Raw genomic sequence first — 18,694 nt, forward strand, 5'->3', positions numbered from 1 at the left:
ACGACTTTCGTGTATTTGTTTCGCAGTATTGTTTCTACAGAGACTAGTGCTCTTGTAGTCACACGGTACACAAATACCAAAGTTTCAGGTAAATTACCTATGACAGACAGATTTCCGTACTTTAAAACACTTTTCGTTCAGTTCCAGGCTTACTTCCGTTTTTAGACAATTGTATATCCCCATGTTTACTGTCTTTTTAATATTTCGAACTGGTAATATAAAATAATAGATTTTATTTATTAAATATTTTCTTTTGGAAAATCATAGGGTTGTCTGAACTCTGAAATAAATATTTAGCTCCCCGGGTGAATAATTATTTTCAATAATGTTATCGTATTATTTCTATGATAATTAATTTGTACTTATTTGATTCAATGCAAATTGGAACCAGCGAAATCAGCCAGTTTAGTATTAAGGAGCAGATAATTAGGAAGATGGCAAAAACAAAATACAATGGTATTGTCGCATCATGGGGGAAGCTCTCATCCCTTGAGGGGGGGGGGGGAAACTCTCACCCCTTAAGGGTAGGGGAAGGGGTGAAGCTCTCGCTCCTTACGTTGCCATTGGCGCGTCTGAGTAACGGGACGCAGCGAGAGGGCGGCGGGGAGGGGAGAATTAGTAGTTGCCAGGAGTACTACTAGGTAGCGCCACTCTAGCGTGCGTGCGTGCGGTAGTCAGGGGAAGCACTCACGGGACGTCAGTTTCTTGAAGGAGCTCGGAGCGGAAGGGTCTACTCTCGCTGACTTCTCTCTTCCACCTACGCGGTTCTTCTCGACGTCGACTACGACACCACCTGTTGCCGACACGTTTCTGCAGCGACACAGCGAACAGGTAATGTGCACGCTGCGCAAAATTTATGCGACCCGTTTTAAGTTATTTTGCATTCTTCGAAGATACACACAGCGTGCATTCTTTTTATGGTTCAAAATACGCAGATGCTAACGAGGGTGTTAATGTCAGTTTCTTGATTGCGGCGGAGAATCTTACTAGTTAAACATAGTGCATTGTTAGATGGAAATTCTGTGATTGTTTGAAGTGGCGTACAATAAGTTCTGCCACGGGGTGTTTGTTTGCGTGGTTAGCATTCGTTCGGGTATCGGTATCAGTTCATGTAGGCAGGACTTTAACAGATACGTTCGTACGTCGCTCTATCTACTTGGTGGTTCTGTTAGTTTTGAAAAGAGTTAGAACAGAAATTTGCCACTGAATGTGTAATTCAGGATAGAAGTTAATCTTCACTTTGCACGATACCTTCGCTGCGCATCGGTCGAGGCACTTGGCTACCGGTGTATTTATCTTTTTTTGAAAATTGCTCTAGTGCGAGGTAGGAAGGCTTCTTTGCAATTATCAACCCGTGCTTCGTTAGAAATCAGTGGCAGTCGATTTTTTTTCCGTGGAAACTGCTTTGTTTTTAGGACTTTGCGAGTGCTGACGCTGTTGCAAAACTGTTGTTCTGCCGCTATTAACTTACACTAATAGTTATCTTATTATGAAACTATAGTATTTGAGACATTTTTAAAGGCAGATTACTGAAAAAATACTGCGCAGAGGATGACGTGCAATCAACTGTAAATATTATGTTACTTCTACTACGTTTTCTCTACGTGCTTTACTGGAATGTATATGACGTTCATTTCAGCAGAGTATGCAAATGCTTCTTTTTTGGTGTTGTGGTGTTCTTTGGTGCTTTGCTAATAGAAGATGATTATGAAATGAGCAGATATTTTGTGTGCTGTACAAATAGTCACTAGCGCCAACATAAAAGGAAGGACTTCGTAAATGTAGATCAGTATCGTATTGTTGGTATTGCATGGCTTCTGCATGGCTGTCTTGTCAAAAAAACTGATTATTTTTATAGAATCTGGCGTCAGTCCGTGTATTGTTATTGTCAACGACCTGTATTAAGTTTTTTCGCTTGTTGCTATTGATTTTACTTCGCAGCTGAACGTTGTCGTTCGAGCTCGGGTGTAGTGAATAATGCGGGTGTTCAATAATATCTTCATTTCTAATACATTTAATCTTTCTGATTTACTGTGACATGAATAGCAAACGCATTTGTGGTTCCGCTAACAGTTTTTGCTATCTTGCGAAATAATACTTGCATCCAATGAATCAATATAAGTATCGGTATCAGGAACTAAACGAGCTTGGCTTCAGTATGTAAGGAAACGGCGTCACCGAATTTAGTACAAAAATCTGCAACTAAAATGCAAAAATCGTAAAGCGAATACTGCTGATCTACTCGTTGACAGCAGCCAATTTCTCAAAACGACAAGTGCGCTCCGAGTGATGAAAGAATCAACTTAACGCTATCGTTATATTACATGTATCTGTGATTTGCGCCAGCTGTAGTTTTATGAATTTTGCTTATCGATGGTGCGGGATTCGTGGGAAACATGTTTTGTCACAGGCATATAAGTTACGCCACAATAGGCGAAAGAAAGTCTGCGGCAGCGCTGTTGCCGGGTTTCATCTGCGGAGTGCAAACGGCTGCAGACCAAAACAATAGTCGTCTATGGAGCTGACACACCGAGTCATTGCCGTAGGATATGTAACTGTTGAAGTTGATGTGTGAAACCACCGGGACAAGTCCACTGTAGCTATCACGGTCGTTCTTTACAGCCACGAGCCTGACAGCGGCCTTACGAGGAATCCAATGTATTCGCATTTGTTCGTAACAGCGGCCTTTCTGTGCCTTAGGCATACCCGCTGGTAATCTTTAACGACTTCGCTGTAAAAGAGTGTAAAGTCTTATCAACAGGTGCAGCTCAATTCTTTTCTTGTAGTTTGCTTACGCAGGCTGGCGAAAAAGGCCCGTTTTATATTTGCCCTCTTGAATGCTTACTATTGTTATTTAATGTGTGAAATGTGTAAACCGTCGCGCAGTGATCGGTGATCGGTGAAAAAATAGTACAGTTCTGTACTGTTTCTTTTTTCCTCGAATAATTTAATTTGCGTCATTGTGTGGGGTTCCGCGGCCAGAGTCAGTTGACAAAGTTTTCTGAATATGGTATCGAGTCATAATGTAAAAGCTATACTGGAGTAACCAACGTTTCGGTCGCGGTTACAGTGACGTTATTCTGAGTCTACTATGGTAACCATCGCCGAAACGTCCGTTTCTCCAGCGTTATTTTTTTATTAATACTATCCTGAGGAAACTTGTGTGGCCATTTGGGCATCTTGTAAAGGTATTCATGTGGCTTCTACCTCGATAAATTCTGCGCAAATATCCACTGGCAATTATTTAATCGAGTATTTGTTTACAGATTCCACCGTGACGTTGGTGAGATTATCGGCAGTTATAGGCCCTTGCACAGTATTCATTTCGGTGTGTTTAATTTCTGTCATAGTTGTGTTGACACTCAAAATAATTGGTGACTAGTTCAGGAAAATATGTTCTTTCGAATCTAGTTACCAGAAGTGTTTGTGTTTCAACGCAAGTACGACAAAAATTGTACAAACTCAAGTACTTTTGTTTACGAACGGCTGTATGAAAAAGTACAATTTAATTGTCGAAATTTTAATGTTTGACAGCAGTGAGATTGTCGCTGGACAATCTAAATATGAAAGTTGAACTATCAGCGACATTTCTACACTTACTTATTTCTGGTCCACTGTGGGAGGCTATTGTCGCTTCGTTAGCGCGCCTCGCTGGTTTGGGCATCTCCGCAAAGTCCTTTTTCTGATTCATAGTGGTAGTTCGATGTATAAAGCACTAAAATTAAAAATTTGACTTGGTTAGTTTCACAAAACGTGAGGATCACTTTTCCTAACTTTAGCAAACAATCTCGTCCACCATCTGATTGACTTGTCTGGTGTTTTAGATGGGCTGTTAAAGTACGAATATTTCAGTCCCATCCCACAAGATCAGACAGTTTCCTGCATCTTTCCACAATAGCCTCGGGGAATGAAAAGCTACTTGAAAAAGTTATAAACAATTCACGGGGAGTCACTAAGTAAATGTATTTTAGTGTTTTGAGATGAACGATCGTAGCCCCTGTCAACATGTGTAAATGTTAAACTCAGCGAAATTTCTGTGTCTATTTGATTTAATTATTCCGGTCCCCAAAGAAGAGGCTACTTCATATAATTCTGGGCAAGCTGCTTGCTTTTGTCCGCAAAGGAGTGTTTCTCATGAACAGTGGCTTGTGTCAGTGTATGGAGCAATGTCGCGAGCACTGAAACTGAAGTGTGGCTTGGTTAGTTCATGTGAAGAGGGATTGCCTGTTAGGTAATGATCAGGTTTCCTACCTTTACCATATAATCCTATTCAGTGTATGACCTTTTCCGTTGGCTCGAGTGGGCTGTTACAATTTTTATATTCATTTTTTCCTAGTGAAATGGAAATTGAGGTAGATTTCGTGTTCGTTTTTACATTGCATTTCATGTTTCCTTGGAAAGCCTGCGAATTCTGTCGCTCAGATTGATGTCGTAGTCGTGTCCATACTGTTTCAATATGACACCACCAGCTTTCAGCATCTTTTGACAGAAATTTGTTCCTGTTTCGACTAAATCGTTTTTGTGCCGCACCTAAAAATAGCTGAATAAATCTTTCCGAATTTGCAGTGTCTACTTAGTGGATATAATGTGAGGGCTTAGGGTGTTAGTGTTTAACGTAATTCGACAACGAGTTACATAAAACTTTCAGCGGCCTTGTTCTTTTAATTCAGCCGAGAATCACGCGTTTTGCCGATAGTACAATGCTCTGGTTGTACGTATGGAATTAACGGCTGTGAATGATAACTTTTTGGGCATGTCTGTCAAAATATCTGCCGCGATACATATGTAACAGTAAGGAGCGACCTGGACTGGTGTCTACAGTGAGTCAGTATGTCTCTTATTATATCAGCACCAGTCTTCAGTTTGAGAGAATAGTGGCTTTGACACTGTACTCATATCCTGATGGATCTTCGCGCACCTAATCACAGTGTTTTCCGCTCAGCCGTCCATATAAGTTTCTGTGCTATTTCTAAAGCGGTGAAGTTGAAGACTCGCTACTCTCCCTCCACAACTACTGCAAATCGTTGGCCCTTTTAAGTCCCATAATGCTTAGAGCCATTTGAACCATTTTTTGTTAATGATTAACTGTAACCAAATTCCCGGGTACCATAAACCTCTGGTGTTTGATCGGTGTCACTGATTAATGGTGTGCTGCTTAGCGCTAAGCCAAGTTGTTATTTCCAGTTTGCGCTCGATATTTAGACAACGGACTCAGCTGCCTCCGTATGTTGCGAGTTGTGCTGCAAAGACTACAACCATTTCTCATCGCTGTTCATAGATAAGTTAGGCGTCCACTACGATCTGTGACGCTTTTTTTGACATCCGTACTAATATTCCATGAAACGAGCCCTCTCTTAGCGCTTTCCAGCTTCGGTGGGTGTGATTTTGCTTAGGTTTTCCGGCATCTTTATTTCGATTGGCTTCTAACAACGTAGGGACTCAACTGTCGCCGAACACTGCCGCTGGTATAGTCCTGAAACGAAATACGGTGAGGCCTGTCTAGGGGTGCAAACGCCAAGTTTATGGCACAACGTAATTAAGGAGCCTATCAATATAACCTGTCGTTCTCTGCTGGCTGAATGATGCTGCCCTAAAATTACATGGACACACAGCAGATCGTCTAATTTGCACTCGTGCATGGGAATTAATGCAGACCGTTGCCAAATACCTGTTAATGTGAAATTTTGTACAGCCTTTTAGAGTAACTATACGTAAATATTGTACGGATTTTATATTTGACGTAGTTTCAGAAATAGTGAAAATTACTAAAACTTAACTGAAATTCATGACTTCGCATTACAGTCAACATTCAGACGCTAATTTGTTTTTGTAATTACATCAGAGGATGTCTTAAACTGAGTAAGTTGTCGCCACAAAGTTAATGAAACGATGTTTTAAAAGTATAAATTACGAAGTAGTCTCGGCTTCCAAAAGTATTAATTTTTTTATTTTGTTTAGTATTATTATTTTAATGTGATATAATGTTTGAGGGAATGACTAGGACATGTATGTAAAGCAGGAATTGTTAAAAGCGTGAATAACAGTTGTAAGCAAGGGTGAGAATCTGATTTGTGCAGTCTTGATATGAATCTCATACACGGGAGGGGAAAGTGAATTGTGGTTAGGTTAGTGTTGTTTAACGTACCGTCGACAACGAGGTCATTCGAGACGGAGCGCAAGCTCGGGTCAGGGAAGGATGGGGAAGGAAATCGGCCGTGACCTTTCAAAGGAACCATCCCGGCATTTGCCCGAAACGATTTAGGGGAATCACGGAAAACCTAAATCAGGATGGCTGCAGACGGGATTGAATCGTCGTCCTCCCGAATGCGAGTCCGGTGTGCTAACCACTGCGCCACCTCGCTCGGTAAAGTGAATTGTGAAGCAGCCAGTTTTCGCCGTTGTAGAAAACCTCTGTCACAGTATTTAAGATACCGTCGTATGAAATTTTTATAGCACTGTCTGATTTAACGAATTGGTGAGATTTATTTACTTTTTAAGGACAAATGGCAAAAATTTTGTGCACAAGCCAAAGTCAGTATTCCAATATTAAAAGCGACATACTGCAACCACGAACAGTGTGGAATAGTATATATACAAAGAACTATAGAATGCATTTGTATTTTAGAAACTCATTTGTTTATTTGACCTTTGAGTCTGCTGGTAAATAGCTCACGGTGGTCATGAGTCAGTAAGAAGCTGACTGTTAAGACTCCGTGCATCGTCAGACGCCTTTTACATTTCTCGCAATATATTGTTAACGAATAATCAAGCAATCGCGAGTGTTGAGTTAAAAAGAAAAGTGGGTCCTGGGTTTGGATCAAATGAGATATCGGTATGGACGAGGTCGCTTTTCCGAGAAAATGGCTTGAGCACTGTGGGACTTAACATCTGAGGTCATCAGTCCCCTAGAACTTAGAACTACTTAAACCTAACCAACCTAAGGACATCACACACATCCATGCCCGAGGCAGGATTCGAACCTGCGACCGTAGCGGTCGCGCGGTTCCAGACTGAAGCTCCTAGAGCCGCTCGGCCACTCCGGCAGGCTCCGAGAAAACCCTTAGAAATTTTATGAACCGTAGTTCCACTCGTTTGGCCTAGTGCCGCCGCCCATTTTGACGCCATTGAGAGCGGGGTTCGAGAGGAGAATGCTGAATTTCTTCAGCTGTCTACAAAAAAATTCAGCCGTATAATTTCATACAAACTAATTGTTCTTCTTACGTCTTCAACCATCAGTGGGGCTGGCAGTGGTTTGCTACGCTTCTTTGTAGGTGGTGCAGGTGGTATCGTCCATGATCTGGTTGATGTATTCCAAGTTCTTCTCCTCTAGACGCAACGTTGCGAGACGATTAGAAATGGAACGCGAACTTGAGGTCGGTCGGTAGTAGGGAAAACTAATATTAGCCTTCGGTTTGTTGGGAGAATTTTAGCAAAGTGTAGCCCATGTAAAAAGCCGATCGCTTGTAGTACCCTGGTGCTATTCATACTTGTGTAATGCTCGAGTGTTTCGGATCCCCGCGAGATTGGATTATAGGAAGACACTGAAGCAGTTCAGAGGCGTGCTGCTAGATTTGTTGCCGGCAGATTCGATCAGCAAGCGAGTAGTACTTCGTGAACTTAAATGGGAATCCCTGGAGGGAAGACGATGTTATCGCGACACACTTTTGAGGTAGCTTACAGAACCTGCATTTGCGGCTGATTGCAGAGCGATTGCGACTGTGGCTGCCGCCGACAAGCATTTCGCGCAAGGACCGCGAAGACAGGTGGCCATTTTTCCCTCGCTCCATTTGCGAGTGGAAGAGGAATGGGAATGACGAGTAGTGGTAAATGGTACTCTCCGCCATGCTCCTTATGGTGGTTTGCGAAGTACGTACTAGTTGGTTTCATCCGCAAATATTTAAATTGTTTAGTGGGCTCAAGAACTTTGTCTTGTCGTCATATAATGATAGACTCACTTTGGTTAAATAAACTTAAGCATGAATTGCATAGTAATTATGTAAAACACACCAAAAAGTCCACGATGTGTTTCAGTGATAATTGTTTTTAGCGGTCTTCAGTCCAAAGGCTGGTTTCATGCAGCTCTCATCTCCAGTCTGACCTGTGCAAGTCTCCTCATCTGTGCATAACTACCGCAACCCACATCAATTTCACCTCCTTATTGCATTCTAACTTTGGTATTACTCTACAGCCCACACCACCCCTCGCTCATTAAATTGACAATTTGTTGATGCCTTGGGATGTGGCCTAGTGATTTTAGTTACTCAGTCTACCCATTTAATCTATAGTATTCTTCTGTAGCAACACATTTTAGAAGCTTTTATTGTCTTCCTATCTGAACTTTCCAAGTTTCTTCTTGGTTTCCCATACTTTTTGCACAGTGCTCAGAATGAATAACTTCGGTGATACGCTGCGCTCCTATCCCACTCCATTCTCAATCGTTGCTCCTCTTTCATGTCCTTTGATTATCATATCTGCAGTCTGGTCCCTGTAATAGTTTCTACCAGTCTCAGTATTTCATCCCTGATATCTTCAGAATTTCAAAGAGTGTAGTCCAGTCAGCACTATCAAAAGCTTTCTCTAAATCTACAAATGCTATAAACACAGTATTGCCTTTCTTCGTCCCAATTTCTAAGTAGAATCATGGAGTCAGTACTGTTTCTAGTGTCTCTGCATTTATCCATAATCTAAACTGCCCTTCACCAATATCGGATTCTGGATTTTTCCATTCTACTGTAAGCAACTTTTTTCAGTATCTTGCAAGTGTGACTTATTACACTGGTAGTTCAGGAATATTCACACCTATTAGCACTTGTTTCCTTTGTCATTGGAAATATTACAATTCTTCTTGAAGTCTGACAGCCATGTCAGGCAGATTTTGTTTGTTTTTTATCCTTTTTTGTACTTGTGGAAAGCATATGACTGTCTTGTCTATCTGTACTGTGTGTTGCAACAATATTATCATGAGTCTGTCCCATTCCATTCACATATTGTACAAGGAAAAATGCTTAGCTATGTATCCTTATAGGTACTCTAACCACCTTTATCTTTTCTCTGGATCCACATCTGTGGTATATGTTGGTGACAGCATAATGGTTGCATAGTCATTTTCAAATTCACACAACAGGGTTTTTATGTTCCAAAAAATCCCATTTACGTTCCCTGGGTATATCTGTTAGATTTTTAAATTAACTATCCCATCATTTGTTACAATTTCAAATGTGCTATTCCATCCTTTTACGATCCTTCAACGTGCTGTGAATTCTTCAGTGCAAGTTTGACAGTGACAGCCATCACTGGATCATAATCTAGAATTGTCCACTCTAGCATTTTGTATGTCATTTCATTAAGAGGTGCACTGCACTTTCCCAGAACCCTGCCAACAAAACCAGAAGCCCTCCATTCACCCTCCCTAGTACTGTTTTTAAGGACATGTCTGGTTTCATACCTGTTGTTGGCATTATACAATGTGACCTGTTCAAAATGTTCACTGCTAAATTCGTAATTGGATAGTACCTGGCTCTTTCTCGTGTGTATAGACATTATTTTGCGTTCATTCACATTTAAAGGAAGCTGCCATTCAGTGAGCCTAGGCAGAAATTATGTCCAAGTATTCCTGAATATCTGCACAGGTTTCCAATTTCGTCAGAATTTATGCAATTCTCAGCAATTGCTTCACAATTAGAATTCAGTGTTCAGACTGAAGCTCTTGCACACTTATCCCAGAACTGTTCCCTGTGGCATGATGACCATACTTCTTATTTGCTTTACTAATCCATTGTTTTGTGAATCCTGACACCTTGGGAAAAGTCTTTTGGTCTGTACACAGCTGTCATGATACTTACAGGTATCCGTATTGTTGTGTTGAGCAGTATAGCAAGTAATTTTTAATATTAATGATAGCATACTTGAAAATTATTGTCCTAAAGTGTCTTAGATTTTGCAAGGAGCTAATTTTGTACAGTTTGTTGCAGATATTTCTGATGGATCACTCGAAGCCACGTCAGCAGCAGCAGAGCAATTGTGAGCAGGGGCAGCAGAATACACAGCCATGGTGAGTACACGTCATGTCGCTTTGAGCTCTCCTTCATCTCAAATATGCGACATTGCTGGTCGTGTTGAGATGCATTAAATAATGGCAGGCGTGTAGGGTTGTTCAGTAATTGCACAGCAAGAGGGGAATCTCTGACAGGTTAATGATTGTTTCTTGTGCTGTGAACCACGCATGTCTCCTGAAGTATGATACCATTATAAAGTTTTTCCACACTAAGGAACAGAAGCCCTAACATCTTTACAATTTGCAACAATACATGCTTCACAGGTGCATCATTCTGATGTAAGCTGCAAAAATTTATAATGCTTCTTTATATCTTTCCTTTATCCATGTGGAGACAGTTTTGTCATTGAGAAATAGCATGCATGGCAGTTTGCCTTGCACATGGGATTTTTAGCCCATTTCATGAATTGATTTTGGTGACTGAATAATTTGTGCATTCATTATCTCACATGTAAAACATTTAGTACAAAATAAGATAAAACTTGTCAAGTCTGGTTAAAATAGAGCCTACATTTAAGTTTTATCTATTTACGTTTCCCATGTAGTTTATATGAGAGTGATCCCTTTCCTGGCTATTGTTATGTGACAAAAACGTAACATATATCACACATACATCAAGTAAAATCTTTATTTAGTGATGTTCATGAACAACAAGTTTGTGTTCGAATGTTTTAGGTTGTGACGTAATGTTAGTGAAAAGCTTAAAGTATCTTAAATTTTATTCAACATGACAATGGTGTTGTCCAATTTTAAAAAATGTAATAGGATACGTATATCACTGTTGTTATGTTTTCATCTGTATCTGTACTTTTTCATCATAGTGTACAAGATGTTTAGTAGACATATAAATACATGAGTGAAAGTTCTTGAAAGCTGCAGTTTCATGTCATATTTATATTACATAATGTAGGTGTCCCTAAGGCTGTGCTTTCTCATGAAAGTTGTGAACTCACTGCAAAGATCAATCTCAAAATCTGAGCGAGACAATGAAATTGACAAAACTGAAGATAAGTCAAAACGTAAGATCTTTTTATCACTGGTTTTGGAAGATAGTTCATAGTTAGGCAAGCATTCGGAGTCAGTGGCCTTCAGGCAGAAGGGTTGAAGGGGAAGAGGTCTAGGAAAAGGGTCTTTCCTTGTCATCCCATCCAGTAAGTCTCCCCTGACCCAGGGTTCTGGGTGACTTTCCCAAAATCTGCCCTTTTTCCTAGACCTCTCCAGTCCTTTTCCTTCAGCCCTCTTCCTTCCTCTTCAACCCTTCTGTCTGAGGAAGGAGCCACTGGCTCCGAAGACTTGCCTAATCACAACTTTCTCTTGTGTGTGTGTTCTGCTGCTGCTTGGTGAGTGAGTGCAATTAAATTATTTTGTGAAATACTGATTGTTCTCATTTCCATGGTTTGTATTGTTCATTCATTTCCAGTGTTACTTTCCAAGTCTCAGTGCTATAAAGTGAAAATGGTACTGACATTGTTTTGTGGAATTTTGTTAGGGTTCCTTGCCTTGGCTTTTTATTCGGTGTTCTATATGTGGGCTCATTAATGTAACTGAGCATAAGGAGATGCTATTCACAAAGAAGACAAATTCATTCACACTCTATTTTCTGGTTTTTTATTTATTATAAGTTTACTTGGACCCAGGCCTTGCTCATTGTAGCCATGATATTTGGTTTTTGAGGCGAAGTTGTTAAGTCGAAGCTCTTGGCAGTTAATATTTAATTTACACTCCCTATTAAAAAGAGTGAAGTACCTAACATACATGATCAGATGTCTGTATAACTTCATACAAGCACACACCATTGATGGGTATCTAAATGATTAGAGTTGCAATTCTGTGCCAGGCAGAACGGCAATCAGAATGCATTAATGTTCTTGTTTAGTATTGTTACCAGGCCTGCTAGGATTTGCCCATATAAGGGGTATGAACATCAAGAGGGATCACTGTGGAGGACATGGAGGGGCTGTGTTCTTTTGTGAGGCACTGATATGTGGTCATGTGTGTGTCAGTTTAGTTTGCATGAATGTGTGTCAGCAGTCTTTTTGTTGTGTACACCTGCAGCTCTCCATCTCCACTATATGGTGAGTAGCAATGTACCCTTTTCTAAAAGAAAATATCTCTTAGACAAGATCACTTATGAAGGAAATGTGATTCCTTCACACTTTAGGCTATAATCAGAACGATTAGTAAAGCTGTAAATGAAACAAGCTGGTTATCTCCCCCCCCCCCACCCCACCCTCCCCCCCTCCTCCTCCAAAAACACTTCCACCAGAAGCCAATGTTTGGGGCAACTGCCATGATTGAGATCAGCTTCAAGAGATTGTGACAACTCTTCTCATTATACTTCCAGGATATAATAGGTTATGAAAGAGGAATATCCATGGAGTGAGCATTCAGATGCATGAAAACAGAATATTTGTCACCAGCACAAATATTACCCCAAGAGTCAGATGGCTACGGTATGACGTAAGGTTTACCCAGAAGATTCTGAGTGTAGTTGCAATACAAGTATAGACATATTCCATTCAGTAGTGTTGTGGGTTTGGTACACACAATCCATAAACATTTTAACAATTTCCATTCAATACCTGGAATGAACTTTGCTTCAAGAGAGGAAGAGAGATTCGCTTGTGTGTGACAAATGTCACATCTCAGATATTATTTTTTTGTTCTTCTTTTTTTTTTAAGAGGAAAGAATAGATAGTGACTGCTATTTTTTAGGTTTGGTGCTATACTTTATCTCATTGCTGAGTCTCTCTTTTAATATCATGCTGGGATAGCATTGCAAAATGACTTATTACAATGCCAATGTGAAAATATCACACATCCTCAAATTTGGAAAAACAGCAGATCAATGATTAATTTTTTAGATGATATTATTCTTTTCTGTGTATTCTCTGTTGATATGTAACGAAACCAAAATATTAATAACACACATTATTCTGCACATCAAAGGTACTACTAATACCGTGCACATCAAAGGTACTACTAGTACTGTTTTCTGCCAGGAGTACTTTAAAATAAATATAATTTCTTGGAGAACTATGTAATCCACAGGAAATGACTGAGGCTGTTGTATGTTGACCTTATCTGAATGTGAATACAGTAGAGCGTCGATTATCTGAAGTAATTGGGGGACATGGGTGTTCAGAAAACTGGTTTGTTCGGATAATTGAACTGTACATGTTTATTTGCCAAAAAGAAGTACTGTACAGTAAATTTATTCATAAAAACAGGCATCTCTTTTAGTATTACAAAGTAACATACGAAGGCAACTTCAGTAGGAATATATAGTATGTGACACAGTTTATTAAACAAAAATATATACATATTGCAGTCACATTTTGCATGAACGATACACACAGTATACAATATTAACATTTAAAAAAATCCTTTATTTTGGTCTGTCTAAGCAAGCCTACATGCTTACGAGCAGCTAAGTCACGTACTTTTTTCATTAGAGATACTTGAAACTGGTCACTTTCATCCTGGGCTTCAAACCATTGCAAGGCAGTATCTAAATGAGTGAAAGCCTCAGAAGCTGTTTGTATACTTTCATCTTCACTTTCTGGAGCACTGATTGATGAGATGCTGGCGGCGTCATCTTTATCAGTGACGACGTTTACAATCTCACTGTCCTGCATGATTTGGTGTCCTGACTTTGAAAGAATCAGCCGACATTTTTTCTCCCTGTATTGTAAGCTCACGAGTGCCATGTCTTGACTTTAAGTGTTTTAACCATCCCATGCTCGCTTTACAGTTCGAAGGCCCTCCAAGTTTTTCGTTAAACTGCATTGCCTTCTCACACAGAATGGGACCTGAGATAGGTTCTCCTTCCGATCTCTTTTGTGTAAACCACTTGTAAACAGCATCATCTAGATCTGTGTTAATGGCGAGCTTCATAGTTTTAAGGCTTGTTGATCCATCAGTAGAATCAGGCACAGCTATAAAATTTGCTATGCTCATCTTTTATTTTTTTATATCCGTAATTGTCGACTTCCCTACCTTGTACTCATTGGATAAAGTGGTTGCAGATTCACCTTCTTCTAACCTTTTAATAATCTCGTACTTGTCCCTTATAGAAAGGACAACACGTTTACGTTTAAGCATTTTGTATCATCAATTTCACTTCTTCACGCAGCAGCAAACAAGTGGTCATGTGACTGTCTGCACCGTGAGAACCTCTTCTTGGGGGCGCGCAATCCTTCAAACTGCGCAGAGCGGCACACCTCAACTCTAAGCTGGCGCAGCTGTTGCTGTGAACAGCTTTGATACTGCCGCTACATCTATTGCCAGTGCCAAGCCGACAGAAGTGTGCTGATTGTTGAAACACAGCAACTGGTGGCTTGGCCGGTCAGCAACGCCTTGTGAAGGCCCCATTAGAAGCAATGTTCAGCCAACGGAGGCCCAGTGCTGCGACTACTGTGGGAAACTTGGTTTGGGAGTGAGGGGGATGATGGACGGTAGGGTGGGAGAGTAACAGGTGCTAGCGAGTACACAGTTCGGTTGACCGACGTTCAGATAATCGACGCTCTACTGTACCTTCAAGAGATAGGCAGGCAGCGCACCCCCATACTATCACATTTATGTAGCTGCTGACTTAGGAATGTATGACCACGCAGTTACATACATTAGCCCTATTGTATCAAACTTGTCTCACTTCCCTTGTTTGTAACATGGTGAAGAACTCGTTTCTTTAACTATTGTCATTTTTAGGTGTTACACATGTATTTGGCATGTTTTATCAGCAAAAAACAATGTTTTGATGACATTTCACATCATTAGGTTTGATTTTGACAGCATGCGCAGCACATTGTGTTCATCCTGTATAAGGGGTGCCTCTCCTATGATTTGTCAGTCACATCCTCTCTTGTGTTTTGGCAGATATGTGTAATTCCAGTTTTGTAATGGGTAGATGCAGTCATCCCAAGCAGATACTATTCGCCCTTGTGTTTTACATTACAAACAAAATGATTTTTAAAGGACTTAATGTGGCTCTTCAATAGAATGGTCCCAAACTAGCCTAGTGCAATGTTTATTTTATCATATGTGTTAATAGGGACAGTAAAACAGTACCCTAGCAATGAGGGAGTAGTACTGGTGCATGGTGTTAGCAGGGCAGAGCGGGATGTGATTCACTGCTTGTGTACTGGTTATTCTTCCTATTTTACTGTCACTGTTAATAAATACTGAAAAAAGTGAACATCACACTAAACTAATTGTTGACTTCTCCATCGAATGGTTGTGCAGAAATTCTGCTTTAAACTTCATTTCAATTGTAATACAAACAGACTACTGTCTTCTGTGTACATTGAGTGTTACAATCAAAGATGTGATGAGCAGTATTTTTTTGGGCTGACTCCACAACACAAGGCAAAAAAGAAATTGCGAATATCTGCCAAAACATCAGAGAAGATGTGCATGATGACTCTTAAGGAGAGACATCTGGTATATCACTACTCTGTGGTTCGGGCTACGAACATTTATAATGTCTACCTTAATTTCAATGACTTTTCATGTCGTAATGAGAACACCTTAAGTAATGCCTTATAATGTCAACAGGAGAACATCTGATGCACTGGAGGGGCGGAAAGTAGCAATGCAGAAGTTGGAAGAATACGAGCAGGGGACAGCAGCACCTGTGTGCCCAGATACGACATCTGGTGGTGAGGGTCAGTTAAAACCAGTAGTGCCATTGCAGGCACCACTGGCGTTGTCTGAAACCTCCCCGCAGGTAGACATTCCACATTCCACATTGCCACCATTACAAAACGCAAAAGCACCCCAGGTTGCGCTCCAGCCACAGAAAGACCAGCAGAATGGCACATTGCAACTGTCTCCCGAAGAGTGGCCAACACCCATAGAGTTGCAGACACGAGGCCGCCGCCGCCGTTCACGAGAGGATCCCAACTCACCACAGCAGCAGCGGTCAGCTACGACATCTTCCAGAACAGTGCAGCATCACAACAAGGACTCCTCTGTGCTCTGCACACAACAGGACACACCTGCTAAGCCAGAGAACCACACGTGAGTACACCAGCTTCCAATCAAGCCTTGTGGACACACATCTCACTTTTTTCAGAAATTTTGCTATATATGTTTTTGAGCTATTAATTAACAAAATAAGAAAAAGACACTCAAACTTGCTGGACATATCTGCTGACATGGCTATCGTTACATGTTCAGTAAATTTTTCATTGCGTATTACATACAATAATTTGTAAAATATCATTTCCATTGACAAATAAAATGATTTCATGCACCGATTAAAAATATTTAGTACTGGCATGTAAATAAAAATAGACTCTGTCCACCTCGTTCTTATCTGAGAGTAAAATGTAACATTCTACCTAGAACAGTAGCTAGTCTCTACATGCTGACTCCACTTTTGATACTGTTAGTTATCCTGTATACCATCACTAAGTGCTCAGACAAGAGAAATCTCTTCTATATTCACAATATTTTTTGTGTGTAATTCTGGAGGCGTAAGGACATGATCAATCACCTGTAGCTGCAGCCTATCTTCATGATAAATGTCTACTATACACAAATTTAACTTGATATGTTTTGCATGGGATGCTGGAAGCATAACGACAGTGATTTTTTTATTGGGGGGGGGGGGCGGTTGACGAGCCCTACCTTATCGAAGTTCACTGTACTCAACAATGCATTCACAACAGCTGCTACAATGGTGTCATACTGTGGGAGCTGTATTGTTTCCTAGCTAAATTTGGCAAAGGGCAGGAAACAATGTGTATTTACTGAGGTCGTCTGTCTTGCAACGATTCCTCCACTCCCAGTAATACCAAAATACTCAAAAATCCCTCTCTTTCTCAATGTTTTCTAGTTAAGTTCATGCTATGCCTTGGTTTTACACATGCTCATCATGTATATTCAACTGAGCAACACAGAAGCTTCACTACTCAACACAATGTGTGGACAGTTGGATAGAGTAACTCTGCAATGTCTCAACAAACAAAGGGAGGTGTTCCACATTTGCAGATGTACGTGCTGTTTGATGGTCCATGATCAAAAACAAACATAACATGACAGTTCATTGACTTTTTCTTTTTTCATACTGTCATTTATGAATGTGATAACTGTTACAGGAGGTTAATTGGAATCAAGCAGGATTCAATTTTTGTTCATGCCACCAGTGTACCAAAAATTCATTACGTCGTAAACATTCATAATTTGTTACTTAACACACGATGCTGCATATATTCATAACTTTTTAGGTTAGAAACACTGTATACAGGGAGATTTCAAGATGGTGTTACAAATATTTAGGGACTATGGATGAAGGTAAATGTTAGAATTTGTAGTAAAGGACCCTGGTCTGGAAACAACCCAGTTGTAAGTTATAAGACAAAATCGTTCTGACACCTGTGACAGTGAACATCTTCTACTGTAAGCTCTTTGCTGCTTTGCATATTTTGGGAGGTAGTACAGGCCAAAACAAGAAAAAAGTCCAGTGAAAATGGGGTCTAAAATGCATACCTTAACAGCTAATAGCCAACAAAGATGAACAAATGCTCATAGCCCTTTGGGGCCCACTCTTACTAGATTTGTTGTTTTTGTTTTGGCCCATACTACCTCCTACCAAAATTCAGGAAAGCAAAGAATTTGCAGTAGACGAAGCCCGCTGTCAGAGGTATCAGAACAATTTTCACCTACAGTTTTTGACTGGGTCTTTTCCATCATCCCTGAAAGTTTGTAACATCATCACAGAGTCACCCTGTATAATCTGTGAGAAAGTTTAACATCTATAATTTATGTTTGATTCTTATATTTCCACTGGCAACATTGTTATTGCAATTGCAGAAAACTTTTCCCAAATCTGTTAAACAAAACTCACAAATATATGCTATGTACTATGCTAAGTATGTGGGGAAAGAGGTTTTATTATATGCAATGTAATTTCAGGAGACTGATGCTACATTTTTGAATAAAAAGTAATGAAAACTGTTATATTTTTACAGGGAAGTGAGTACCACAAATCAAGAAAACATTAATGCTGCTGATTCAACTGTAAAAACCTTAGAAGTACCATCAGATGCTAGCAACCAGAGGGTAGAACAAAATGAGGAGGGATGCAAAGAGGAGGGTATGCCGCCTGAAACGTGCAGCACCCCATCTACCCTGTGTGAAGAGCCTGTTGATGCCTGCCCACAACCCAGCACTGGTCAACAGCAGATAGATTACATACCGTGAGTGACTATTGCAGGCATTTCCTTCTTATTACACTGAAAAATTATTTGGCTAGAGTATGCACATACTTTTTGCAAAATTAGTTACAAGTTGCAGAGTTTTGAAAATCTCTTTGAGTTACTGCATATTCCTTTGAGTGTTCTCACACTCATAGCACTCTTCCATTAGCTGTTATGCTTTTCACATAAGATTAGAATATGTGATTTTATATTCCAACCTTGTCCAGATAAACATGTATGTAGACTGATTTTTTAGGACTTTTGGGGAGAAAGATCTGAGAAAAATTAGATAATGGATACTCTGATTATTATATTCAAAAAATACCAGATGAACTCTTACACAGAAAGGAAGAATTTATACTGAAAAGCAAGAAAATATGCATAATCTGATTCTGGGATTTTTAATATTAATTGTGCTTCTGCACCAAGCGACTGA

General features: G+C 40.1%; 1 protein-coding gene across 1 annotated transcript in view; it reads left to right on the forward strand.

Annotated features, from left to right (window-relative positions):
• The first annotated feature begins 9,980 nt into the window (after positions 1-9,980).
• Positions 9,981-18,694, forward strand: part of LOC126153086 (uncharacterized) — an 87,369-nt gene continuing 78,655 nt past the window's right edge. Inside the window, exons 1-3 of the mRNA XM_049916047.1 lie at positions 9,981-10,051; positions 15,611-16,075; positions 18,031-18,258. Coding sequence (XP_049772004.1) covers positions 9,981-10,051; positions 15,611-16,075; positions 18,031-18,258 — 764 coding nt within the window. The remainder of the gene's footprint in view (positions 10,052-15,610; positions 16,076-18,030; positions 18,259-18,694) is intronic.

The sequence above is a fragment of the Schistocerca cancellata genome, chromosome 2 (assembly GCF_023864275.1).
Source record: "Schistocerca cancellata isolate TAMUIC-IGC-003103 chromosome 2, iqSchCanc2.1, whole genome shotgun sequence".
NCBI lineage: Eukaryota > Metazoa > Arthropoda > Insecta > Orthoptera > Acrididae > Schistocerca > Schistocerca cancellata.